Here is a 27,217-nt window from a genome sequence, read left to right on the forward strand (position 1 = left end):
GACTGTAAATGTTAAATAGCATGTACTACAAAGAAAATCACAGTTTGAACTTAATTCTTTAAAATGTCTGTCAGTGTATACAACCTTTTGTAAATTGTCAATAGGATGTTAAAAAATAAAAGTATTTATATTTATATCCCATTATATTGGACAATAAACACTATAATAATATCTTGAAAAATCACAACACACTAAACAAGCCCAATAAATATTTTTATCAAAGAAAAACGCCATATCAGACCGTAATCTTCCAAGTTAAAAAAACCTTTCAAACCTTGATTGACTCATTCAACATTTTGCTGCGATCCAAACAAAAATATTCGGTCGAAATAAGAACAAAATAATCATAACCTTTATCGAATTTGTTGTATAAATTGTAATAAAAAAACAAATTGTAATTAATATTCGATTTCCCACGCAAGCCACTTATACACTGATACCGACTACATAAGAAAAGGAATGAATACTTTATTGACAGTGGAACTAAACTCTATTAATACATAAAAGTTGGAGCCGATCATAGTTTATCAATTGTACGTAGTACTAAAACAACACCAAAGACAATAATTACTGATTCTCTTGAATCTCATTTTTAGTTTCATTCGGCCGGAACTGCGACGAGACTATGTGATACACAAAAAAAAATTACTAGTGTCCAGTATTTACCACAACCAGTGCAATCATGTTCTTTTGTAGTTCATAAAATCTAGTTATTTCCGATGAAAACGAACAATAAAATTCAAGGATCACCTGCGCAAACACATTTTAAGCCTGTTTATCGGGCGACGGACCAGACACCACTTTAATGTTTTTAGACTTTCTGGGTTTCTCCTGGCCTGGAGCGCTGTAAGGAGTCCTTTGAGAGCTACAAGACAATCACACAATTAATATGCATGGCAAATTGAAAGAGTATCATTACACACACAAAAAACACTACAACAAAAAAACATGCAAAATGTTGTATAAGGTTATTTGGCCTGTAAGCATTTAAACCCGAATTTGCCTATATAATTAAAGATTTGCGATTTGCAATAACACAAGTTTCATACACAGAATTTAAAATAACGGTAAATATGTCAAATGTTATCGTCTGGAAAGTTTAAGTTCTTAAGTCAGTCTTGATTTACTGTTGTCATTCACTATTACTTAACTTAATTTTTTAGGTAAATTTTTTTTAGATAAAATAATCCTTTTTATTTTTTGAAAACTCTTAACATTTTTCTAGTGATGTACTAAACCACCAACTAAAATGCATTAACATTTGAAACAGACTTGGCCCACTTTTGCTTTGAACTTTCAAACTCCTTTCTTGTTAAAAATCTTCCATATAAGTATAGACTAAATGATAAATATAGACAAACAGTGGCAATGGAACTGAAAATTAATTTAAGTAAGCAGCATGAGATGGCACCACTAAACGCATATTCGCGTAATTTTTAAGTCAGACGCAGCAATTCCGATTGTTGGAAAACATCAGTTTTAATGCTACGTTGTCTAGTTGACAAATAACATTTTTTGTTTTTAAGTGAAATCAAAACTCAGAGTCGATCTCCACAAATATAGTCTCCTCATATTTGTGGAGATCGACTCTGAGTTTTGATTTCACTTACACTCACTACTCCACTGTGTGAATATGGACTACTACTTTTCGATTTTTTGTTTTGTTTCTAGGCAAAAAAAAAAACAGATTTTGTGTGTGTTTTCTTTAATTATTGTGTTTCACTTTGTTGTATTTTTAGTTTAGTTATTTGTTATTAGTTTATTTTTAATATTCATCAATTTATACTTAATACATTATGAATTCCATGTTTAATCTTAAAACAGTCACGTGACCATTTGTATCTTAAAATGAGTCACGAGATTTCGAGTTTAAAACTAAAAGACGGTCACATAATCTTTAAAATTAAATTTAATTATTGAAAATAGTCACGTGACCCGTCAAATAATATTTTGTCATTTACAGTTACGTGATCTTCAGGGTTCCGTTTTGGCATTAAATAAGAGTCACGTGACCTTTAGAAATAAAATTTGAGTATTGAAAATCGTCATGCAACTTGCAGGGTCACGTGACTCTTCAAATATTTTAACATCTAAAACAGTCACGTTACCTTTAGGATTCCGGTTTGACGTGAACACGTTTTTAATTGAAAATGCAATATAGAATAAAGTGTGTCTTTAAAAATATCAGTTTAAACTGAAAAACTAGCATGTGATCCTTTAAATAACATTTTGACATTCAAAATTGTCATGTGACATTATAAAATCCATTTTTAATCTAAAAAGAGTCACGTGACCTTTAGGATCCGTTTTGAAGTTAAAAAAGAGTCACATGGATTAAAAAAATAAATTTGAGTATTAAAAATCGTGACGTGACTATTTGCACATTAAAAGGAGTCACGTAATTTAAAAAAAAAATTCAGTTCAAACTAAAAAACGGTCACGTGACCCTTTAAAAATTATTTCGCTATTTACAGTCACGTGACCTTCAGGATTTCAGTTTGACATTAAAAAAGAGTCACGTGACTTTTAAAAAAATGTTTGATTATTGAAAATCGTTATGCGACTTTTATGAACTGTAAAAAGAGTCACGTGACCCTTAAAAATATATTTTATTTTTGAAAATCGTCACGTGACCATTTGCACATTATAAGGAGTCAGGTGACTCTTCAAATAATACTCAAACAGTCATGTGACCTTTAGGATTTCGTTTTGACGTTAAAATACTTGAAAATTGTCACGTGGCCATTGGCACTGTAAAGAGGGTCACATGTCTTAAAAAAAATATCAGTTTAAACTAAAAAACGATTAGGTGATCCTTCAAATGACATTTAAAACTGTCATGTGACATTATAAATTCCATTTGTAATCTTAAAAGAGTCACGTGACCTTCAGGATCGGTTTTGACGTTAAAAAAGTCACACGATTTGAAAAAAATAGTCTAAACATAAAAACTGTCACGTGACGTTAAAAATGACATTTTAATTTTATAAATAGATATGTGATTAAGGCTGCATTCGTTTTCAAGCTCCATGGAGCGAGCAGAGCGTTTTTGACGTCACAATGACGTAATTTGGCAAAACCATAATTTGACCAATTGTCAAATTACGTCATTGTGACGTCCAAAAAGCTCTGCTCGCTCCATGGAGCCTGAAAACGAATGCAGCCTTAGTGTATCGGTTTAAAACTAAAAAACGGTCACGTGACCTTCAGAATTTTGTTTTGACGTTAAAAAAGAGTCCTGTGAGTTTTAAATTAAATAGAATCTTTATTATTGATACCTCAACCCAGAAATTCTTATCTTGTTTAGTTTTCAAAATACGAGTAATTTAACTCAAATTTATTTGAAAAATCAAGCTTTCTTACGCACTAGAGGATGGGATAGCAAACGAAAGCGGATTATAAGAAATACTGCAAAAGTTGGCAACTATGTCTGCAATGAGGAGCTGTATTAGCGCCATCTCTTAGAGTTTACCTACAACTGAAGCGGCCGAAATACATTAGGAAGTCCTTGAAGCGTAAACGGCTTCCTTTTTGGGTGCCACTTTAATTACATTGCGCTGGTTGTCTGTACTTATCATTTAGTCTATGATATAAGCGTAAGCAAACCTTTGTAAGTTAATTCTTCTAAAATTTCAAAAAGAATCCAAAAAGCAGATAAAACTGTTACTGTATGTCCCTAAATCCCCATAAAGCTTGCAGTTTTCATATCCTACCTAGAAGAGGAACAAGACGCCGAAGATAAAGCTAACTTAGGTGACCGAATGCTTCTCCTGGCCGACACCAAAGGAACCGTGGCTCTATCTTTAATTCTTCGGCTACTAAATAAACCATGCAACAATGATAAATTGTACAAATAAAAGCTTGAAAATTAAAATATACAACATTGCACAACAATAAATGAAGTGCTATTAAAAGCAAGCTCAGTGCAACGAGAATTAAAACTAAATATTATAAAACTCACCTTGATCCTGCAGTAATAGCAGGTACAGCAGGATATCCTCCATAAGCATGACGATTACGACCGGAATGAGCAGTTATCCGGGGTATTTCTGACACGCACCTGGTTTTGGTCGCCCACTCCTTGTTGAACTCTTCAGCGTCGTCCTTGAACAATTTTCTTCATTAGAAAAATCGTTAAAAAAAAACCAAAAGTCCTACTTCATCCAAATTTATAAAATCTTCACGCTCCTCTCGGTCTCCAGTGTGCAAGTTTTGCTCTTTTTCAATAATATGGGCACGATCTCCAATGTGATGGCCTATAGCCATCTTCTTTGTGCCTGTTACGGAATCGGTAACTGTTCGCTGGGTTTCCTTGATGCCGCCTGGGGCAACTTTTGTGCTAGATGTTGCCTTGTAAACCTAATGTAAATAATAATTTTGTTAAAGATGTTTTGTAAAATGTTATTGGCAAATAGTAGTGGTCATGTGTTGAAAGAAGTGTTCTAGTATTACCTGAAAAAAATTGGTCTTAAATAAAAAGCAACCAATCAATGTTCTCATTGACCTAAAAGCTACTTTCCTATAATCAGAACTGAATTTAATTTTTTACCTTATACTTTTGATTATGACTTGAAACTGATTCTTCTAAATTTACTCACTAACCAAATAATCAACCACACATGATAAAACACAAAACAATACTTGTTTATACATATGATTACTACTTTAACATTGTTGATAAAATGCTGCAATATGTTTAGTTATTTATATATTTAGGCCCAACAACAATCAATTAATAGGGCAGAAACTTTATTCACAATAACAGTAACATACTAATAGTAACATGGATTTTATACTCTTAAACAGAATGTAAGTAAATTAACTGTATTGCTTACAGTTTAATGTTTTCATTCATTTCAATATTCAAAAGAACTCTCTATTAGTATGTTCTATAATAATGAATATACAGCACATGTATAGAAAACTAGAAGATAAGTTTAAAGCTCTACACTTAGGAAGTCCAGCTTTTTTAATCCCTATTACAAGGCTTATATTATAAAATATGTTCTGGTAAATCCAATACATAATGATATGCTTTATTATTTACTTTCAAAACTCTAGATACTATAGCATTTGTTTAAATGGGAGTGTCAAAATTTGTGTATTATTCCATGTAGTATAACAACATTAATTGACTATTTTACTGTAGAATTGTAGGTTAAAAAATAGAAATTATTTTATTACAACACCAATAAACAGCAGAATAAAATTGAAACAAAAAAATGTCTGGTTTATTCTCCTGTGTTTTATTAATTAATGTTCATATTTTAAAGAAATTGACACAATTGTAAAATGTCTAGTCTTCCACTCTTAATATTGGCATAGAATGAGTATTTTAAACAAAGTGTAACTTAAAAGTTGTTCATACTGTGACACTATACAGATGACAAAAGTCATAGTCTACTAAACTACACTACAAGTATGGCTAAAACTGTTACAAGTTCTGTTGAGAGCATGAAATTTAGTTGTTTTTCTGCTGTATTTTGTACAACATTCTAGTTGATTATTACCAAGTCTTAACAGCCTAACTTAACCAAATGACACTGCATAACACATACACAGAGGTCTATCCCATCTTAATTAATTCTGACAAAATGAGGTAGACACCCTTACTAGTGTTACTACAGTGTTAAAACTCGGGTTAACACCTTAACCAAAATACACATTGTGGCTAAAAAAATATACAAATGTCTCTATTGAACTTCAGCATCTTGATAATATACAAACAGACTAACCTGAGGTCTTCCATCTGGACCAGAAGTCATACTAATAACTGTGCTTGAACTGCTGTAGTTACAACCACCCATAGGTCCGTTCAAAGAATTCAAAGGTCCTGCCAGTAATCGACCAAACCCAGGCATTGCAGGCATGCCAAAAGGTGCCATCAAGGAATGCATGCTAGCTCGACTGTTTTCAAAATCCCTGAACATGCCTCCCATAGCAAATGGGTCTTGAAAGATACTGTGCATCATGTTGTCCATGCTTCGCATTTGGCGCATTGCTGACCTGTGAAGAAATGTCAAATTGGGGCCTCATTTTTATGGATAAACGGTTCCATGCAGAAAATAAAGGAATGTGCTTTAGGGAGATTAAAATTTGATACTTAAGCAGTAAAGTAGGGTGGTAATAGGTTAAAACAATGAAAAAACATGATTTCTTCTGTTAAATTCTTCACTGTAGGTGAAGGATGAGTTGTATTGGGGATGTCTTATGGCGAGGCTGAATGCTTACCCAAAGAAAGGATCGTCGTCCATACCTCCCATAAAAGACCCGAAAAGGGACATACTCATTCTGATTTTATTAGCAAATTTCACTTTTGATCTGGATATTCAAGAATATTCTGGCGATGGGTGTCACAAATCACAATGTCACAAAAAATGAGCGGAAAACGAAAAACAAGTGATGAGTGATGTGATGATTGATGACATGACAGACTGGCAGATGACATGACAGACAGATTGGCATTTTGCCTAATCGTGCCATTCTTCGAGAAAAAAAGAATCAGGAGGTAGCAAATCCCCGAGGGGGACAAAAATCGTTCAGTATGGCGGCCGTAAACTGTCAGAAAATCAGTGACATCAATCCACACGTCAATAATAATTCGACTAATTTAAGTTTGCAAAAATTATCCTTTAACGGACCGAAAAGCAAAACAAACAAAAACAACAAATCTTTGCGGTTTTTAGCTAACTTCACATACCACCAAATATAAACAAAACTGTTTTACGACTAACTTCGGAAGTTTTATTCAATTGCGCAGTATGTGGGAGACAAAGATGGCGACTTCCGTCTCGGTCGCTTAATGCACAAACGGGGTATTTGCTACCTCCTGATACTTGTTCTTTTTGCTCCAAGATTGTTTCCTTCGTTCCATTTCTGTCACTGTCTGTCACCTTGGTAAATATTTCCAAAATTTTCCTATTTTTACTGATTTTTAAAAGGTTTTTTACCGAATTTTTACGGAATTATAGTTTTTTATTCCCTACTAGTTGTAGTACCAAATATTAAACTGTTGCGTAACATTAGTTGATGATTTTGTAAATATTCTAATTCAGTTTTACGGCCGGTCTAAAACGTCAAATAGTCATCTGAGCCACGTTGGAAGTTCACAAGTTTACATTTTTCGCCAGTCAAAGTTGGAAAACTATTTAAATGAGTTTCTTTAGGCACTATTGAAGGTAAACCATAATTGTTTTTAATATTGGATGCTGTTAGTTTGCTAAACTTGTCAATAACAATTTTTTTCTTTGCTTTTTATGTTTAATTAATTTTTTAAAGGAATTTCCTTTTAAAATTGCAACTTTTTGTACTATGCAGTTTATGTGATAATTAGTAGCATACTTCTACAAATTATTAGACTTTGCTTATTTAAATTTAAAAGAGTGCTACATTATAGGTCTGCAAATTAAAGAGACCAACATGAAGGTAAAGGAAATTGAAAGGACAGCCAATGTGGCTTGGTCACCAAAAAACCAGCACCCCATTTATTTGGCAGCTGGTACTGCAGCTTCCCAATTAGACGCCTCATTTAATACAAATGCTGGTAAGTCAGTTATCATAATATAATCATTAAAATTGTGACATAACTGCTGTAACCTCAGTCATTGAACTCAATTTATGTGTAATACCAGATGCATTTTCACTATCATTGAATTTATTATTAGTAGTGACTGCATTGAGCATATTTTTATGATGCTGTAAGCTATAAAGCTGGAAAGTTTGTTGTAAATGAAAACTCACTTTTTCCATATGCTATGTTCAGTGAAGTTTGTAACATGAAATACTTGTTTAATTTAGTTTCAATTAAGAAAAAATGTTTGAGTTGAGAAACTATAGAAACCTAATTTTTAAGTATTATTAATAATCATACTCTTGATTCAGTCTTCAATTAAAAATAAAATACCTATAATGCCAATGCTCAAACCTTGGTACAAACACTACTTGTCATTAATGTCACTTATAGTCTAGTGACACTACTGATACAAACTTTTTGATTATTAGCTCAAGTTATTAGAATGATTCTTTAGTTTTAGTAGCATTTGTTAACATTTTTTTAGGCTTCAATTTTGAGAACATGAAACTAAAACACAAGATACTCACCTCCTGAATATGTACTGTATTTTAAACACTGGGACTGTTAAAATAATCCTTAGTTTTTAAGTGTATTTTAATAAAATGTATGTTTTTTTGTCTTGTACTGTTTTGACTTGAGAAACTGCATTTTTGGACAATGAATAAATATTGACAGCTGATTCCTTAAATATTAAATAAACCTCACAGTTTATCAGAAATGGGCCAGCATACTGATACATTTAACATAATGACAACAATAACCACAGCATAAATGTATACAATTTTTACATCACCAAATATAATACAGAGTGACAGTCTGATCCTTATACAATGGTATACACAAGACAAAACTTGCTTTTATTTCTGAAACCTTAGTTTTTAATTTTTAGTATTGGCGTTTCAAGATAAGAGATACTCCCTCTGGTGATCAGTTTTGAAAACAGTTTTGGGCATTCCAGCTGTCATTTTTAGCACTGGTTTCATAAATATGAAATGACAGTGTCATATTATTTATAATGTTAGGTTAGGAACGGGTTGCCCGATTTTAGTTCAATTGGCGGTGCGATCTTAACTTGAAACGCCAATAGGAACATAAACAAATTTCCTTTTTATCACTTTGGTGTTTAGGGTTAAAGACAGTTATTTTGGCAAACCTTGTGTAATGTGGAACCAATTTTCTTACTCAAAATTATCCCTACAGGACTTTCAAATTTGAAATTTTGTACTAATTGGAGTAGTAAAAAAAAAGAAGTTAAATAATAAGTCAGAAACTAGTAGAATTAAGAGCACTTGTTATACAAAAATAATTAGAATCAAGTCTCGAATCAAGTAATGGATGAAAAATCCAATAAAGTAATAACATCAGTACAAAATGTCTTGAACATGGTGTTAACCAATCTAATCTAACAATAACCATCTTGTTAACCAAACACTGTGCTTCCTAAATTAATAACATTATTGAAACTTTATCAAAACAGTCTTTAAACACATTTTAGCACTGGAAATATACGCATTGAACATTACCGAACCAGGACCGGACACTCAATTAGTTTCTTCCCTTTCAAGTGAACACAGGTTTCACAAGTTAATTTGGGGACCAGCAGGGAGCGATGCAACTGGTACTATAATTGGGGGGTGCGACGATGGTTTACTGCAAATTTATAGGTACGTTTCGCTCGTCAGTGACGGGTGAGATCAGATTTTGCGACTTTGGTCTATTTTACAGTGCCTCAAAACTGCTAAAAAACGAAAACGCTCTCGTTGGTAAACAGCAGAAACATTCAGGTCCGGTGCACGCTTTAGATTTTAACAGATTCCAACAGAACTTGTTTGCCTCCGGAGCTGGAGAATCGGAAATATTTATTTGGGACTTGAATAACACTAGCACGCCAATGTCTCCAGGTAATTGCTATTTCTAGATTTATGTTACATTGTTTTTATACAGTTTTATTATTCATGCTCCTCCTTTTTATAATAAGGATGTTTGAGTGAGTATTTCTACTCTACATGTTTCATGTTTTAAACAGTTGCCAATTTTAGGTGCCAAAGCTCAACCTTTAGAAGACATTTTGTCAGTGGCATGGAACAGACAAGTGCAACACATTCTAGCATCCTCTTTCGCTTCAAAATGCGTTATCTGGGATCTGAGGAAAAATGAACCAATCATCAAATTAACGGACACAGTGTCACGAATTAGATGGAAAATGGTCGCCTGGCATCCAGAGGTTGCTACACAGCTATGTCTGGCATCAGGTCAGTTATTTTAATCTACAATTCAGCGCGAAACGTTTACGAACTAAATTATTAAAAACAGAAGAAGACCATTCTCCAGTAATTCAGTTGTGGGACCTGCGTTTTGCCACATCTCCCTTAAAAACTTTAGAAAACCATCAAAGGGGCGTTTTGGCTATATCCTGGTGCGAGCACGATTCCGATCTGTTGGTCAGTTGCGGCAAAGACGACAGGATATTGTGTTGGAATCCCAATTCAAGCCAACCAAACGGTGAAGTTCTGTCTGAAATTGCTAAAACCAATCAGTGGAGTTTTGACTTGGTTTGGTCACCCAGAAATCCATATTTGATCGCGTCTCCTAATTACGATGGTCATGTTGCTGTTTATTCTCTCATGGGAGGTAAGTTTGTACACTTTAAAAGTTTTACTTTTAAGTTGCGGCGAATGTCTATTAATATTGTCACTACAGTCTTTTAAGTGGTAAAACCTATTTTTCTCTAAATTTTGATAGAATCTTTGAAAACTCGTCTTTATTTAAAATAATTTAAAGAAAGCCTTAAAGGCTACATAGTGATCAAAACTAGAAGTCTCTAACTGTCAAAATATCGACATTACGAGTGATTGACATGAGTTTTAGGGATTTTTAACATTTACTATAGGAGTTAAGGAGAACTTCAAGAACTACACAGTGGCCAAAACTAGAACTCTGTAACTGTCAAAATATCGAAATTACGAGCTGTTTTTGTTATTTACGAACTCTTATATATTTGAATTTTTGCCATAATAAGATCTATTTGTTTTTTAATTTTACTGTACTTATTTCTCGACTTATTCTTGATTCACCCTGTATAATTGGAAAGTAAAATACAATCTTTTTTTTTAAAAGAATGCAATGTCTTTTCTGGGAACCAACATGGCTACCTTTCCAAGAGATCTACACAAACTGCTATTTATCAATTCACTCAAGCTGTTTTAGAGCTCTTGGAAGGGGGCGACGTGGCACTGGGAATATTTTTAGACTTGTCGAAAGCATTTGACTGTTTGAATAGGGACATTCTATTCAAAAAATTATGGCTTTACGGGATTAGAGGGACCGCTCTTGATTTGTTTAAATCTTACTTAAACGGAAGAACGCAGAGGGTAGTTTTGAACGAAAATGGAATAAATTATAAATCAGAAATATCGCAAAGTACAGTCGGCGTTCCACAGGGAAGTATACTGGGCCCTCTTTTATTTATAGTGTATCTAAACGATCTAAACTATCAAGTAGTTCATCCAAAATATTCTTTAACTGAATATGCTGACGACACAAACTTACTGGTTGGGGGATCAGATATGGGTGAACTGAATGCAAATGCAAATGAGCTATTCTCGTTAGCAAGTTCTTGGTTTCAAATAAATAAATTACTTTTAAACAAATCTAAAACCAGCAGTATGCTATTTAGAACTAAATTAAATATCGAGTATCGGTCGGTATTATTTTTTGGGGAATAAACTTTAAAGCTCAAAACATTTTCGTTACTCAAAAGCGAATATTAAGAATAATTTATAAAATGTCACCATTACAATGTTGCCGAGGAGTATTTAAGTCTAAAAGACTGCTTACTGTTTACGCTTTATACATATATGAAATAGTTATGTTCGTTTTTAAAAACCAAGCTGAATTTGTATCAAATGTCAATCACAATTATCCTACTCGCACAAGTGACATTCCTTATCCGAAACATAGGCTAGCATTGTTTGAAAAAGGTGTATATTATATGGGCATCAAATGTTATAATAAATTAAATGTTGATATTAAGAAGATTACTGTAGAAAAAATGTTTCTTATAGATCTCGAACCATATAGTCTTAAGGATTATTTTAGTTAGGCACATAAGATTGGGGTAGTTCTTTTTTGTGTGGGTAATGTTTTTGTGACGTCCTTTCATTTTATTTTTGTTTTATACATCTTTGTGTAACTCAATGTAATTATGAAATAAAGCATAATAATAATAAAAATAATAATCTTGTAACAGGCAAAAGAACAAAGTTACAAGTTACTGTGTTAAGGATCTTCAGTTCTAGAACCATATTTAGTGGAGTTTGTTACACAGGGTGTCCCAAGGTTTATTAAAAAAAATCAGCAGCTCAATGAGTTTCAAAAAAATAAAGACTCGAGAAACGTGTGTTGGTTTAAATCTTCCGTTTTTGAGATATTAGGTGTACTTGGATAAGGGAACTCAAAATTGTGTTTTTATTCCCCAAAAACGCTGGCCTACAGATAGAAGCCATCAACCCAGGTTGCCATATCGACATATAAAATTCAATACAATCTGCATCAAATAAAGAAATTATTAGTTATTTTTAGACACCCCGTATATAATTAAATCAACCCTTTTGTATAAGAAACGTGTTATAGGAAAAACTCAACAAATTCAAACCACAAATAAGATAGCAGACAGTTTTCCTGGTATGGATGGATTTGTGCAAGCTCCAGCTCAACAACAGTCTCATGTCACAGTCAGTGTAGATCCAACCAAGCCACCCAAGTGGCTGAGAAAACCTGCTGGCGCCAGTTTTGGGGTACGTTACTACTGCATTAAGTCTATGTTTTTTTTTTTTAAATAAATTGGTTTGCAGTTTGGAGGGAAATTAATTTCGTTTAGCGTCGATAAAGAGGCCGAGGCTCAAGCCCTGCAAAACGTGCAACCAGGACAACCTGCTCCATATGTGAGTAGAACGGTGGAAATCAGTCAGGTCGTCACTGAGCCTGAGTTTGTGCAAAAGTCTGCACAATTAGAGCGGGCTTTGGAGAGTGGTGATTTTGCTCGTATGTATTTTTGTAAAGTCTATTATAGTTAAAGTTAAAGTGATAATACTTGTAGAATACTGTTTGAACAAATCCAACGAAACCAACGATCAACACAAAAAGTTTATTTGGCATTTCCTAAAAGCGAATTTTGAGCAAAATCCTCGAGCGGAGCTCTTGAATTTATTAGGTAAAATTTCACAAAATAGGTGTGGGAAAAGTGGTGTTCAAATAAGTAAACTTTCAGGCTACAGAATTGAAGATATAAATAACAAACTCGATCAACACATTGGAGGCAGCGTTTTGCAGAGCAAAATTGACGGATTGGCTGACGAATTTGCGGGAAATAGGGTACAATAATGGTTCCCAAACTTTACATCCAAACTTACAAAGGTTTGTTAATTTCCAGATAGAAGACTATGACAATCAAGATCCTTTCAGCAACCTATCGCAGCAAAATGGTGTGAAAAGGCCGACGACTCCTTTTAAAATTAAAACCAGTGATGGTAGGATATATGAACATTTCAAGTGAATCATTTTTTTTATAGTAAATAATTTTAGATACAGAGGGTTTGATCACTCAAGCTTTGTTGCTCAATAACGTTGAGGCGGCCGTTGAACTGTGCCTAAAAGCTCAACGATTTGCAGACGCTCTAATTATTGCTACAACCGGTAAGTAAATTCCATAGTGTTTAGTTAGTATTTTTGAAATTTACGACCGACCATGTTTTGCACTTATAGACGAGTGATATCAGCGTTTTAAACATCACAAACCAAAAAAATGTGAGTTTTTCGGACTCTTAAAACACTTTTTCCACTTGGAAAAGCTTGAAAATTACATTCGAATCAACGTTTTCCTCCTGGTCTATGGATTTAGTATATATCATTAACTTGGAATATGCAAAACATCAGAAAAACTGTGTGCTATACTCCTACCTTTCTTAATAGCCTATGATGATAAACTTTACATGAGTCCAGAAAAAAAAACCCGCAGTCCGCCTCTGTAATCTTGGTAGTATAGTGTCTAAAAACATGTTACTGTAAACCCAGAGGTACAAAAAACCTTCAGTCACTGTTCAAAGTCAGAATTTTTTAGTACAAAAGTGCCTGTGAAGGACTTCAGGGCTTTTGTTGACTTGTGACACAATTAGTAACTTCTTTTGGGACCTCTAAGCTTGAGTTGGCAAAACCAACTGAAACTGCTTTTCCGCTTTGTCAGTTGAGTGGCCGAATTCCAAGATTACGGTTCTCATTTCGAAGTTTTTGTTTCGAATAGGACCAAGCGGGTTTTTCTGTGATTATTCTTTAGTAATCTGAGGCTTCTCCTTCCAATTTTCATTATTTTGAAGTGTCTGATTAGTGTGGTTTTACTGAAAATGTGGTTACTTTGTTTTAGGGGGGCCTGACTTGCTGGCAAAAACTCAGCATTACTATTTGGAACAATCCGAAGGTTACGTATCCAATTTGATATCCGCGATGATTTCCGAAGATTGGAGTTCAGTGATTAATAACTGTGATATAGTCAGTTGGAAAGAAGCTTTAGCTGCGGCCATAACTCACGCTTCGGAAGAAGATTTACCTTTATTGTGTGGTAATTAAATTATACACAACGCACTCATAAAGGATTTATTTGATTACCGATGATTCAGAACAATTGGGAAACCGATTGGAGACCGAAAGCGCATCCAATCCGAAATTCGCCCAAGATGCTCAACTGTGCTATATCTGCGCAGGGAGTTTCGAAAAACTGGTAACCAGTTGGAGTGGCAAAACCCTCACATCTACCGATGACTTACAGGAGCTTGTGGAGTTGGTGTCATTTTTGCAAAAATCCGTTGAGAGACAAGGAAAATTCGTTCAGGTATTTTTTGATTAAATTTTCTATGAGTTCTACGTCTGACTGTTTTGTAATAAAGATTTCAGGTGCTTTAGCAGATCTTTTGTCGCAGTACGCCTCTCTTTTAGCCTCTCAGGGCAACCTTCAAACCGCATTAACTTATTTGGGTTCATCTCAAAACGAAAAAGTAGCTGCATTGCGAGATCGTCTGGTGACCTCTTTAGATCAAAAACCCATGAATGTTTTGGAACTACGTCAACAACAAGGTACCAGAAGGGGAAGCACCAGGACATCATTCTCAGGTTATGCGCCCCCTAATCCCTTTAATAATCCTCCAGCGCTACAGGTGAGTCTTTTAACGATAAATGTAGGCTTTCGAGAATGGAATTTGTATTTGTTTTGCAGCAAAATCAACCGTTTAATCCACAACCAGCACCAGTAATTACACAACCACCCCCAATGTTCAACAGCAACAATTTTAATACAGGGTTGCCCAATCCTCAGACGAATGCTCAACCTTGGCAGACTAGTGCCGTGCCTAGTACGCAGTCGTGGCAGTCTCAAGCTCCACCAGCAGCAGCACCTCCAAAACCGTTTTCGCCTGGACCACCTCCTGCTCATCCACCTAGACCTGACAGTGTTGGTTCAGGACGAGGTGAGTAATCTAATTGTAATTTACAACCCTGCTCGTAGTTTGTGATCTTTAAAGTTTAGTTGTGCTTGTGTATACTGTTCTTGCGGAGTGAGTTTACCCGTGCGTCACGAAGGCTACGTCATTTATAATCATATGAATCAAATCAAGTTTCTGTCAACAAACCTGTTGTGTTCATATTATAGAAAAGGGCGTGTCTAAAGCTTCGTCACGTTTAAAACTTTGCGTGTATTGTCAGTCAGAAAGTAGAGATCTTTGGCTGCAAATTTGCACTAAAACAACCTTATACCAAAGCAAATCAAAAATATCTTGACCGAAATAACATTTTTTATTTATGAGAAATCTCCGTTTGGATCATAGAATTCCGTCTAAATTTTAAACCTAATTTATTTACCAAAATTCGCAGAGATGTATCTCCAATATGTAGTATTTCTTTGACTTTAAGATCTTGATTTAGGTTCTGGATGGTTACATGTTTCTCTAAAATAAATACAACAAATTAAAAATTCAATAAGACATTCTGAGTGATGCTGTAGTATCTCATTTTCAGGTTGCAATCCACATATTTTATTTTAAACCCGCTGGAAAACATTTTAGACACTTATTTTATTTTTTCTATGACTTTATTATAAATATGTTTGAAGAAATTTTTATGAAAAATCTATAATGCAACCCAAAAATCACAGTCTCTGGAGACAATGAAATGTTAATAAATGATTCTTACAAAAATAGATATATTTTACTATTATTAACATACTATCGTTGTACATATCATATAATGTATTTCGGACATCCATTTTAATGCTTTCAGATAAATTAGTGGTCTTGGCCCGTCGATAACATCTCGATTTACGTTTTCTAGGTGAGGAAATCATAAGATTACTTGCTTGCTTTTTCCGAATGGAATAAACAGTTTTGCGGGAAATTTTCAAAGCAGCTGCAACCTTCTAGTATAAAAAAAAATACATCAGTAAGAATATGTAAGGTCTTAAAATTTCTTATTTTCTTCCTGAACAGATGATAAAGCTTCTAAAGGTCCTCCATTGGTTTTTTCCAATTCAAAATATTCATAAAGGTTAAGAATTAACTGCTGGGCTTGTCTGTGGAGAATTTTTCCAGGCATTTTCTAAAAAAATACTGTAATAGTAAGTAAGTAATTCCGAATTTAAGAAAAAAGAAATGGCTAAATAAAAACCATAATAGACACTCCCACTTTTTTTCAAAACAGGTTAGTAATTGTGCCAATTTTGGTTAGATCGTGACAGCCGACATAAAAAAAAATAAAATATTAATAATAACATTATGAAAGTACTTACAGAATGTTAAAAGCGTAGAAACAATAGCTCTTAAAAGAACTGTGGTGGTGTGGTAAATAGAAAACTTTATAAATGATTAACAACACAAAGAAACGGAAAAGAATTACTAGTAAACAAATCAAATAAATTTCGATGGTTTTCAGACTGACAATAACTGAAATAGCTTGAGCAAAGACTGTAAAGATAAGCAAGCTTGTGGTAAATGCGGTAGTGATCATAACTCAAATGTGTGTGTAAATAACTTTATCTACTCCTAGCATGGTAATCATTCATTACATAGCTCATTTTGAGTTACGTAATGAGCGATTTTACCGCACTAGTGCGATAATAATCGATTTTATCGCACTAGTGCGATAATAGTTATTTACATTACTAGTGGGGTATGAGCATTTTTATAGTCACGAGTGGGAGTGTTGCCACGACGAGGTCGTAGACCGAGTTGTGGTGATCACACGAGTACGTTAATTTGCCATACCCCACGGGTGATGTACAACATTTTATCTACGACCATCAGAAGCAGCGTAAAGTAAGAAAAAAATTCATATTTTGTGCAATGTGAACTATTTAGGAACGTCTCGTATATGCTTGCTACGGGTAGTTATTTGTTACCATTAAATCTTGTCATCTACGCTGTACTGTTTTGGTGTTGTTGCTATGGTGGCCATTTGTTTCCACCATGTTCCCACATATCACTTAAGCGACAATTTAACAGTGTTAGTCACAAATTTTTAAAAGTGCATTTCGTTATGAACATGTCTGAAGAACTTCCGTCAGATATTGAAGAAGCTGCCGCAAACGTGGTATCTGGCTTGTTGCCTGCCAAGTCAAAGGAGAAATATGAAAAAATGTATCAAAGTTATGTTTAAATTCAATAAACAATTACAGCAGAAATTTTCATTTAAAGTTGTTTTATCGCACTAGTGCGATAAAATCGATTATTATCGCACTAGTGCGGTAAAATCGCTCATTACGTAACTCAAAATGAGCTATGTAATGAATGATTACCATGCTAGGAGTAGATAAAAAAACTTTAAATGAAAATTTCTGCTGTAATTGTTTATTGAATTTAAACATAACTTTGATAAAACCATGAACAGACCTATCTTAAATAATAACTATATTTTACTTTTTATAAATATTAAAAGTGAAATGAATTCCTGAATTAGAAAGTTCTTGGATCGAATTTACACAAAAAAAAAAAAAGGCTGGATGAACTATAGGTTGCTGCCAAGGTTTCAAAGTACACGAGTAACACTTTTTCTTGAAAGGGACTCTTTATGTTCTTGGTCTCGCACCAGGTGACAAAACGTTGATACATTTTTTCATATTTCTCCTTTGACTTGGCAGGCAACAAGCCAGATACCACGTTTGCGGCAGCTTCTTCAATATCTGACGGAAGTTCTTCAGACATGTTCATAACGAAATGCACTTTTAAAAATTTGTGACTGACACTGTTAAATTGTCGCTTAAGTGATATGTGGAAACAAATGGCCACCATAGCAACAACACCAAAACAGTACAGCGTAGATGACAAGATTTAAGGGTAACAAATAACTACCCGTAGCAAGCATATACGAGACGTTCCTAAATAGTTCACATTGCACAAAATATGAATTTTTTTCTTACTTTACGCTGCTTCTGATGGTCGTAGATAAAATGTTGTACATCACCCGTGGGGTATGGCAAATTAACGTACTCGTGTGATCACCACAACTCGGTCTACGACCTCGTCGTGGCAACACTCCCACTCGTGACTATAAAAATGCTCATACCCCACTAGTAATGTAAATAACTATTAAAAAATGTAAAAACTGCGAAGACTCAAATCAAAGATATGGGTTAAGTTTAAGCACGTATCACACTGTGTGGGATGTGACTAAGTGCGAAGTTTATAGACAGAGTGAACAATTGCAACGTAGGAAGTTTATACAATAGCAATTAAATTCTTTGGAGAATTATGCAAATTCCGATATTGTATACCTAAATTGCCAAGGTTTCTTAAATAATAAGGACGAAATTCTATTGCTGATAAGGAATTGGAAACCGAAAGTTATTCTCATGTCAGAAACACACGTAACTGATGATATAAGTGAATCAGAACTGAAAATTGAAGGGTACCGAATCGAACTATGTAAATCAACAAACAAAAGAACGGGTGGTGTAATTGCGCTGATCAATAATGGCATTAAATACAAAATGCGCAATAATTAGTGTGTGCAAGATTCGGTGTGGCTGTTGTCCATTGAAGTTATTGCGGCTGAATCAAAGTATCTCCTCAGTGTGTTGTACTATTCACCACAAAAGGAAAACGCTCAGTTTGTGGAATATTTTTCAGACTACCTGGAAAGGATAAGTGAATATGATGGAATAATTGTAATAATGGGAGATTTTAATTTCGATTTACTCAAGCCTAATTTCTGGTACCAAACTTATGGAAAAGGTGTATTTAAAAGGTTTCACGCAGTTGGTCAGCTCACCTACCAGAATAACTATAAACAGCGCTACACTACTTGATTATATTATTACAAACAATAAATATCTACCGCATTCGGTGCATTTAACACCGAAAATCAGCGATCATAATATACTTACAACATCTTTAAAAGAGAAAATAAAAGATGATAATTATGTAACAATATACAAAAGAGTCATGAACAAATACAACCCAACTTTCTTACAAAACTTCATTATAGGCAATAACTGGAATAATGACATAACGGATGTCAATGTGCTGGCTAACTCTTTTATTGACAATTTATCATATGTCATGAATGAAATGTGTCCAATACAAAAAATTGTTACAAAAAGGCAGTACGAAGAAAAAAAGTGGATTACTAATGATATTAAAAGTATGATGAGAGATAGAGACGTTTTGTATAAAAGAGCAATCTTAAGCAAAAGCAACAATACTTGGAATGAATATAAATTCATCAGAAATAAAATTATCAAACAAATTAATATTGAAAAAAACAAATTCTATATAAACAAGATAGATAACAATAAACATAATGCGTATGAACTTTGGAAACATTTGAAGACTCTACTTCCAGAAAAAAATCCGTCTTTGCCAGACTTAATAAAATTTGAGGAAGGTGCAATTGTAGATGAGTCATGTATAGCAAATCAATTTAACAAATACTTTGTGAACAGTGTTGCAGATATAATTAATGGAATCCCACCAAATGCACATTTAGAAGATGTAACCGAGATTGTTTCTGGAAATAAATCATCTATTGATGTGTTTAAACAAATTTCTATGGCAGACCTAAAAAAGCATATTAAACTTATGAAACAAGTCGGAGGAGATGAAAATGGAATATCAACCAAAGTATTTAAGGATGTCATGGACGTAGCTGCAAATAGGATTTTAGATGTGATAAATGCATCACTTTCAAGTGGGGTGTTTCCGGAGTTATGGAAATGCTCAACAATTGTGCCGATTCCTAAAGTGACAAACTCGAATTTATGCTCTGATTTTAGACCTATAAATAAAGTACCAGTGTACGAAAAACTATTAGAAATGGTAGTAAAAGAACAAGTCCAAAACTTTTTTAGTGAAAATAACATACTTGTAAGTAATCAATCAGGCTTTCGCCAGGGACATTCATGTGAGACAGTAATTATAAATATTTGTGACGAATTCCGTAAGAGCATTGACAAAAATAATTATGTACTAGCAGTGTTTTTGGATTTCAAAAGGGCATTTGAAACGATAAATAGAGATACTTTGATTAAGAAAATGAATAAAATGGGTTTCAAAGGCACTGTATTAAAATGGTTTCAATCTTACCTGCATAATAGAACACAAACTGTAAAATTTAAAAATAGCACATCTGATTGCATTGTAATAAATAATGGTGTACCACAAGGTACTGTTCTCGGTCCATTTCTCTTTCTTTTATATACAGTGTGGAACAGCCAAATGGAATAAATTCGATAAAGAATAAATGAGAGCGTGTTGGGAAAAACGCTTGGACACGTCGATTTGTATTTTTAGATGCGCATTTATTAAAAAAAATACAAATTATATAGGGTTTGTCATGTGACAGTGGCCGATACCAACTTTCTTATTTTAAATACAACCCCCTGTATATTATAATTTTTTTGGATTCTTCAGAAAATTCTAGACATAATTCATGTACAATGTCCCATACCTATCTTCAACTGTTTCGGAAATATTAAGTGTTTTCAGATGTATTACAACAATTAACATTAAAAAAAGAAAATTATTTTATTTCCCAAATTCGCTACATTACACTCAATACTTATTTTCACGAACATTTTGAACATCTCTTACATTGAAATTAATGTTTTTTTGTTTTTTTTACATTATTTGTGAAATAAAATAATTTTCTTTTTTTAATGTTAATTGTTGTAATACATCTGAAAACACTTAATATTTCCGAAACAGTTGAAGATAGGTATGGGACATTGTACATGAATTATGTCTAGAATTTTCTGAAGAATCCAAAAAAATTATAATATACAGGGGGTTGTATTTAAAATAAGAAAGTTGGTATCGGCCACTGTCACATGACACACCCTATATAATTTTTATTTTTTTTAATAAATGCGCATCTAAAAATACAAATCGACGTGTCCAAGCGTTTTTCCCAACACGCTCTCATTTATTCGTTATCGAATTTATTCCATTTGGCTGTTCCACACTGTATAAATGATATTGTTAAGACAGTAAAGTACACGAAAATTTGCAGATGATACCATGATTTACATCTGTGGACCAAACATAAGTCAGTTGCAAGATTATATAAATTATGACATTAACAGTTTAAGCAAATGGCTTTGTAGTAATAGTCTAAGTGTAAATGTAAATAAAACTAAATTTTGTGTTTTTGGAAAACAACATTTACTGTCTAAACTAGACATAAGTAATGTACATATTAGTTTAAGAAATCAACAAATATCGTATGATAAGCAAATTAAGTATTTAGGAGTGATCTTTGACGCCAATTTGACATTTTATGAACATGCACTGTACATAACAAGAAAATTTTCAAAAAAGGTTAATTTTATAGCAAGGGTTGGGAGAAATTAAGCACTAAGTTATTATTGTATAACAGCATAGCGGCGCCACACTTAGAGTTCTGTTGTACACTTTTTTACAATTTGCCGGCATATATTTTAAATGATTTACAGACCATACAAAATAGAGCAATGCGTATAATTCTTAAAAGCAACCGGTACACGCCGATTAAAATCATGTTAAATGTGTTAGATTTCTTAACGGTAAAACAAAAAACCGTATTTAACACATTTGTGTTTATTTATAAAATTAAAAACAAATTATTACCATCTTACCTGTGTGGCAAAGCAACTAACTTTAGTGATGTGCATAATTATAACACAAGGAACAAAAACGATTTTGTTTTAACTAACAAATGTAATACGGAATCATTAGCCAGCACTGTTTTATGCAGAGGTCTGTATGAGTTTAATTGTCTACCTGTTAATATTAAAATTTGCGAAAACCTAGATAAATTTAAACAACATTTAAGAGAATATGTATTATTAAAGTATTGACATTGACTTGATTGTATAAGGACATATTGTTATTATTGGCTTGCGAAGTCAGTTGGTGTAATAGTTGTGACTGGTTTTGTCGTTTTTGTATATAGCTTGACTAGCTAAATAAACGATATTATTATTATTATTATAAATAGAAGCGCTAATCAGTAAATGTTTTTTTTTGGAAGACATTCACTTAGATATTTACCCTTTCTGAAAGTGAACAATAGACAAGGATGAAGTCAATAATGCATGTCTGCTTCTAAATCACAGGGGGATGACGCACGGGTAAACTCAGTCCGCGAGAACAGTATGGTTATCAAAATTAATTTGATGTGAAGTAAATACTTCAAAATCTCTAAGATCACATCACACTTGCCTTAAAAATTTTGTGATTTTTGTGAATTAATTTTTTTGTTCTAGGTGGTTCTGGTCCGTTATCAAGAAAACACGTTCGAGATCCATCAGTAACCAACAACCAATATCCAACAATGACACCATACGCGCCCGTTCCGTCTCAGCCAATTCAAAGTTACACGGACAATAGTAGCTTCAATCCTTCATCAAATGCGGGCCTGTACGGACAACCGGCACCCCAAATGTACCAGCCAACCCCGGCCGCCTCGATGGTACCGCAGGTGCCCAATCCGCCCATGAATCCGACACCTATGGTTCCGGCTTCGTTACCCCCTATCGAACCGGCACAGCCTGCTGTCAATTATCAAGCAGAAGCTCCACCTGGTTGGAATGATCCACCAGTTGTTAATAGACCAACTAGACCACAGGTGAGTGTATTTAAAACCAATTTATATTTTCAATGCGTTATTTTAGTCACTGAATCTTTTTTTGGGTTTATGTTGGAGTATATTTATACTATTTTTTTAACTGTTTAACTATTAAATGCATAACTACCTCTGTAATCTTGGTATTAAGTGTCTAAAAGGCTTATTACTGTAAACCCAGAGGAATACGAGCTTTTCACAAGTCGTTTTTCAATATGGAAGAGTGCCTGTTAAGAATATAAGGAATTTTTTCGACTGGTGAGACATTATTATTTGAACAAAACGTTTTCATAACTTATGATATTTTATGTTGATAGGTTTCTTTATTTTGAATTGTATGACGTAATAAACTAAGATATTCTGTTACATATTTTTAGATCTTTTAGCTTCTTCCACTATAGTTATTCTTTGAACTTGCTGCAAAATTCCACATTTCTTATGAACTTCTCAATCCCTTTAATAGTCTTTACAGTGACTTTGATTATCACAACTATTAGTTCAGACTTTTGGTGAAAGTTCTTAAAAGTTTTTGAAGTTTTGTATCTTGAAACGATCAAAATTGTCTAATTCTGATGCTTCTTTTTTAAACTTATTGCTTTTGCAACTTTCCCAGAGTTCCTCCCAAAGGTCTTATTCTCATTCCTAACATCCATAGCAGCTTTTTTGATCAACTTTCCTTATTTGTGAGACTCAACTCACTGAACTGAGAATGTTTGATTTATCCATAGACATGTTCTTATATTTTAATATTTTTTCCTGTACAGGGTGCTGCATTTTCGATGGTTTTACGGGGTACAGAGAAAACGGTAATAGATAGAAAAAAAGTAGCATACGTGTTCTGATCTCTTTTTCTGAGCTGAGATGACTGGCGAAAAGTGGGCGGCGCAAACTTCTTTTGTTTCAAAGATACGGGGGGTTTTCGAAAATTGGTAATTTTTGAACCTCTTCTGTATTTCAGTTGCTCTTAAAGTTATCGAAAAAAGAAGAACGGTTCCCGGTAGTAGTTTTCATGTAGAATCCGATGGCGTAGTCAGTTTTTTTCTATTCCGTTTAGTTTCTGATATATGACAGTAAGTTACATTTTTTTTAATGGAACATCCTATATATTTTTACGTCATTTAATTCTGTTGATTTTTACCTTTTCAACGGTGTATTACAACATATAAGTTTGTAGAGGTTAATCCTGTTATTTTAAAAAAGGTCTTTGCTAAGCTAAAAAAAGGCCAATATCTAAAATACCAAACAAAATCGGAAATCATATAAACTAACACATCAGAAAATTAAATATTTTTAATAAATCTGATTAAAAATCTAAGTTACAAACAGTTCTACCGTCACTTTAATAAGAAAAGTGGCTATTTCTATTTTCTGCTATTTTTAAGGTGGAAGTTGAAAAAACTGTTTATAAACGACATGTAGTATGTTAATATGAACATAGCCAAATTTGGTTTAAGGAAACGCTTTTTTTCTAATAACCAAGATACATTTAATACACCGTTGAAAAAGTAAAAATCAACAGAATTTAATGAACTAAAAATATATAGGGTGTTCCATTTAAAAAAATATAACTTACTGTCATATGTCAGAAACTAAACGTAATAGAAAAACTGACTACGCCATTAGATTCTACGTCAAAACTTCTACCGGAAACCGTTTTTCCTTTTTTGATAACTTTAATAGCAAATGAAATACAGAGGAGGTTCCAAAATGACCAATTTTCAAAATCCCCCCGTATCTTTGAAACAAAAGAAGTTTGCGCCGCCCGTAAAACCATCGAAAATGCAGCACCCTGTACAGGCTTTTTTACTTTTCCTACCTTTAACTTTTAGATCATCGTCGCAAACAAATAACAATTTTGTAAAAGCAATAACTTGGCGAGGAAAATCATGAATATTTTTACAAATTTCTGAAGATGGTTGTCCTGAATGCTAACAAAAATTTTCCAATTTTTATTAATGTCAAATGCTACATTTACGGTAGTATTTAAAGAAGCTGCTTTATCGGTACTAAGAAATCATTAAAACAGACCAATAAATAATAATCATTGTATTTTTCGAGAAAGTTCTAATTTTTTAGAGTTAAAGTTTTTAAGTTAAAAGAAAAATTAAATCCAGTTTTCTATGTCCCAATCTCTTCTGTCCAGGTTTCTTATGGACACCTAGTACCTATACTCAAATGTAAGAAAGACTTTTCTCAGTTTTGAGATATTTAGCATATCAACAAATGTTATATGTTTGATTGCGGGGTGTTACAAGTCACTTATACAGTACACTTATGGTTCAATGGTATTACCTTCCAAAAAACAAAATTACAATAATATGAAAAAGTCAATTTTATTCAGATAAATAATAAAGATCCATTACTAAACAATTGGCTAAAGTTGCGGCAACATTTAGCCCGGCAACGTTTATCACTCTGTCGAGTGAAGGTTTAATTAAAAGTCGATTCTTCTATCTGATTTCGACAGGTCGTATAAATGGCAATCAAGGTTTCCTTACCTCAAACCCTGTCGACTAGGTCTAAACCGGAAAATGGCACAAAAAAGTAGGATGGAGAACTCCAAAAGTAAAAAATATTTAAAAAAATCAACGTCGTCCTTTTTTTGTAGCACCCTGAGTATTTTGATAATTATTAATAATTAGGGTTAATATATCACAAAGTTTATGTATCTGTTTTGCTAAGAGGATATTTGAAGAACGTGTAATGTCGCCAGTCCATTCGGGAGCACGGCTATGGAGAAAGGTACTTTAGGCTGTTTTTGAGTTTTCGATTTAGTGTTCCAATGTTATTTAACCAACTTTTTGATTTGATTTTTTAATAATGTGATCAGTGTGACTAATTTATGTTTTATTTATTAAAAGACGTTTAATTTACAAAGGATAAAAAATTGTATTTAAAGCATAAACCCGATTTAACCACATCGGATCCCATTACTCATCCGATCTACGGGGCCGCCCCTGTACAACCTGCCAACGGCTACGGATATCCGGACCAATCAGGACAATTCCAACCTCCACCCACCCAACCCTACCCGGGTCAAACTCCAGGTGGATTTAACCCAGCACCTGCAGCAGGAGCCGCGCTACCGCCACCTTTTGCTCCTACCGGTAGAAACACGCCGTTTGCCCCACCTCCTTCAGGTGGGACCTTTAATCCAGGCAATTTCAACCAGAATGCCATCGGTGAGTCTGTTTTCAACTGCAACCTGCTAGTTTCGTCATTTAACAGTAAATTTAGCTGGTTTAGGACCTGCAGCTCCGCCTCCAGCTTCTGTTCAAAAACCGGAAATTCCACAGCCGGTTCAGAAACCTCCAGTACCTGCTGAACACGAAATTCTCCAAAGGGTGTTTGAGGATTTGAAAAATAGATGTAACTCTGCGGCCGGTAATCCTGTAAGTTTACTTAATAAGAGTGTAATACATTTTATGTTTATGTTACTTTTCTCTAATAGCAAACAAAGAGGAAACTTGAGGATGTGGGCCGTCGACTGGAAACTTTGTACGACAGTTTGCGTTATAACAAAGTCAGTTTCTACCTCATGATTTGATAATTTGTTTGCTATATTGTGGTGTATGTTTCAGTTGTCCACAAACAGCTTAAATGCTTTACACCAAATGGTTCAGTTGGTCCAAAATGGGGACTACAGCAGCAGTTTACAGTTGCACACTGTGATGGTACAGGGACCGGATTTCGCGCAAATCGCTAGTTTTATGCCCGGAATTAAAGTGCTTATACAGTTGGCCTTGCAATTAAACGTTTATTTGAGCTAAGTTTAATACCTACGGTCGTATTTTGTTTTTCTATGCATACAATGCATTCGAATAATGACAAAAATTGCAATATTCAAGATTAACACACTTTAGTGAATTTTATTGTAAAGTACGCTTTTTACGGTTTTTTTTTTGGAAATGTAAAATGTATATTTTATTAATTCGTAATATATTTTAAGAGTAATATGGTCAAACTTTTTCAATAATATTTGTAGCAGAAACAAATATTGGAAACTAATATAGTAAAAGTATTTCATTGTTAATAAATAGCGTTTTGATTTCCTTTATTATTACATATTTTCCTCTATTATTAATTATTATTACTATTGAGTTAAACGGCGTCCGATTAGTATTTTCGAGGGTAATATCCCTAGCGCATTTAATTTTTCCGGAAAAATTCGGAAAAACAAATTACTTAGAAACGAGTATTCCAATTTTTCCACAGGAAAAATTAGATGCAGGAGGGATATTTGGTAAGATTATTTCCTGAGTTAAATAAACATATAGAACAATAACTTTCAAGCTAGAAAGGGTAACACTATGCTTTATGTTGCTGTGAGGAGTGTGAAATTTTTTTCCGGAAAAACTGCTGACAGCTGTCAACTTACAGTTGTTAAGTGATTTTTCCACTTAAAATTTAAATTTATTATACTAACTCTTGATAGCGATTGGTCAAAATTGATAGGAAGGACATAATCGATTTACTTTCTATGCTTTAGGGTCATATTAATAATCATTC

At 33.6% G+C, this 27,217-nt stretch overlaps 2 protein-coding genes across 7 annotated transcripts; one reads left to right on the forward strand and one right to left on the reverse strand.

Annotated features, from left to right (window-relative positions):
• Window positions 1-124: 124 nt before the first annotated feature.
• Window positions 125-6,414, reverse strand: Mlf (myeloid leukemia factor). Of its 3 annotated transcripts, none has more exons than XM_081982113.1 (6): window positions 6,232-6,414; window positions 5,736-6,006; window positions 4,159-4,359; window positions 3,962-4,104; window positions 3,714-3,815; window positions 125-865 (listed from the first exon to the last, which is right to left on the reverse strand). In XM_081982113.1, the coding sequence occupies exons 1-6, from the start codon at window positions 6,288-6,290 to the stop codon at window positions 766-768; spliced, it is 876 nt and encodes a 291-aa protein (XP_081838239.1). In that variant the 5' UTR covers window positions 6,291-6,414; the 3' UTR covers window positions 125-765. The 3 variants fall into 3 exon arrangements, with proteins under 3 accessions (XP_081838239.1, XP_081838230.1, XP_081838245.1); XM_081982104.1 differs by having other exon boundaries at window positions 3,714-3,818; window positions 6,232-6,413; XM_081982119.1 differs by lacking the exon at window positions 3,714-3,815 and having other exon boundaries at window positions 6,232-6,412.
• A 448-nt stretch (window positions 6,415-6,862) lies between these two features.
• On the forward strand, window positions 6,863-26,745 carry Sec31 (COPII coat complex component secretory 31). Of its 4 annotated transcripts, XM_081981762.1 has the most exons (23): window positions 6,879-6,897; window positions 7,056-7,178; window positions 7,397-7,543; window positions 9,069-9,237; window positions 9,299-9,474; window positions 9,613-9,825; window positions 9,887-10,204; window positions 12,206-12,369; window positions 12,427-12,616; window positions 12,672-12,785; window positions 12,843-12,946; window positions 13,005-13,101; window positions 13,157-13,267; window positions 13,992-14,186; window positions 14,245-14,456; window positions 14,512-14,778; window positions 14,838-15,087; window positions 22,350-22,711; window positions 25,391-25,450; window positions 25,608-25,890; window positions 25,946-26,100; window positions 26,160-26,231; window positions 26,290-26,745. In XM_081981762.1, exons 3-23 carry the CDS (start codon window positions 7,420-7,422, stop codon window positions 26,476-26,478), a joined length of 3,825 nt encoding a protein of 1,274 aa, XP_081837888.1. In that variant the 5' UTR covers window positions 6,879-6,897; window positions 7,056-7,178; window positions 7,397-7,419; the 3' UTR covers window positions 26,479-26,745. The 4 variants fall into 4 exon arrangements, with proteins under 4 accessions (XP_081837891.1, XP_081837882.1, XP_081837900.1 ...); XM_081981765.1 differs by having other exon boundaries at window positions 6,863-7,178; window positions 7,412-7,543; XM_081981756.1 differs by having other exon boundaries at window positions 6,864-7,178.
• Window positions 26,746-27,217: the final 472 nt, after the last annotated feature.

This window comes from Ips typographus, linkage group LG1 (assembly GCF_016097725.1).
Source record: "Ips typographus isolate SLU linkage group LG1, UJ_Ityp_2.0, whole genome shotgun sequence".
Taxonomy (NCBI): domain Eukaryota; kingdom Metazoa; phylum Arthropoda; class Insecta; order Coleoptera; family Curculionidae; genus Ips; species Ips typographus.

Bases quoted from the DNA above. Each gene is read 5' to 3' on its own strand.
- Sec31 (XM_081981765.1), top strand. From the start codon at position 7,420: ATGAAGGTAAAGGAAATTGAAAGGACAGCCAATGTGGCTTGGTCACCA. The intron at 14,187-14,244 runs GTAATTAAATTA...CCGATGATTCAG, and splicing joins AGATTTACCTTTATTGTGTG to AACAATTGGGAAACCGATTG. The intron at 25,891-25,945 runs GTGAGTCTGTTT...CAGTAAATTTAG, and splicing joins TTTCAACCAGAATGCCATCG to CTGGTTTAGGACCTGCAGCT.
- Mlf (XM_081982104.1), bottom strand. From the start codon at position 6,290: ATGAGTATGTCCCTTTTCGGGTCTTTTATGGGAGGTATGGACGACGAT. The intron at 6,007-6,231 runs GTAAGCATTCAG...ATTTCTTCACAG, and splicing joins GACGACGATCCTTTCTTTGG to GTCAGCAATGCGCCAAATGC. The intron at 4,105-4,158 runs GTAGGACTTTTG...AAATTGTTCAAG, and splicing joins ATTTTATAAATTTGGATGAA to GACGACGCTGAAGAGTTCAA.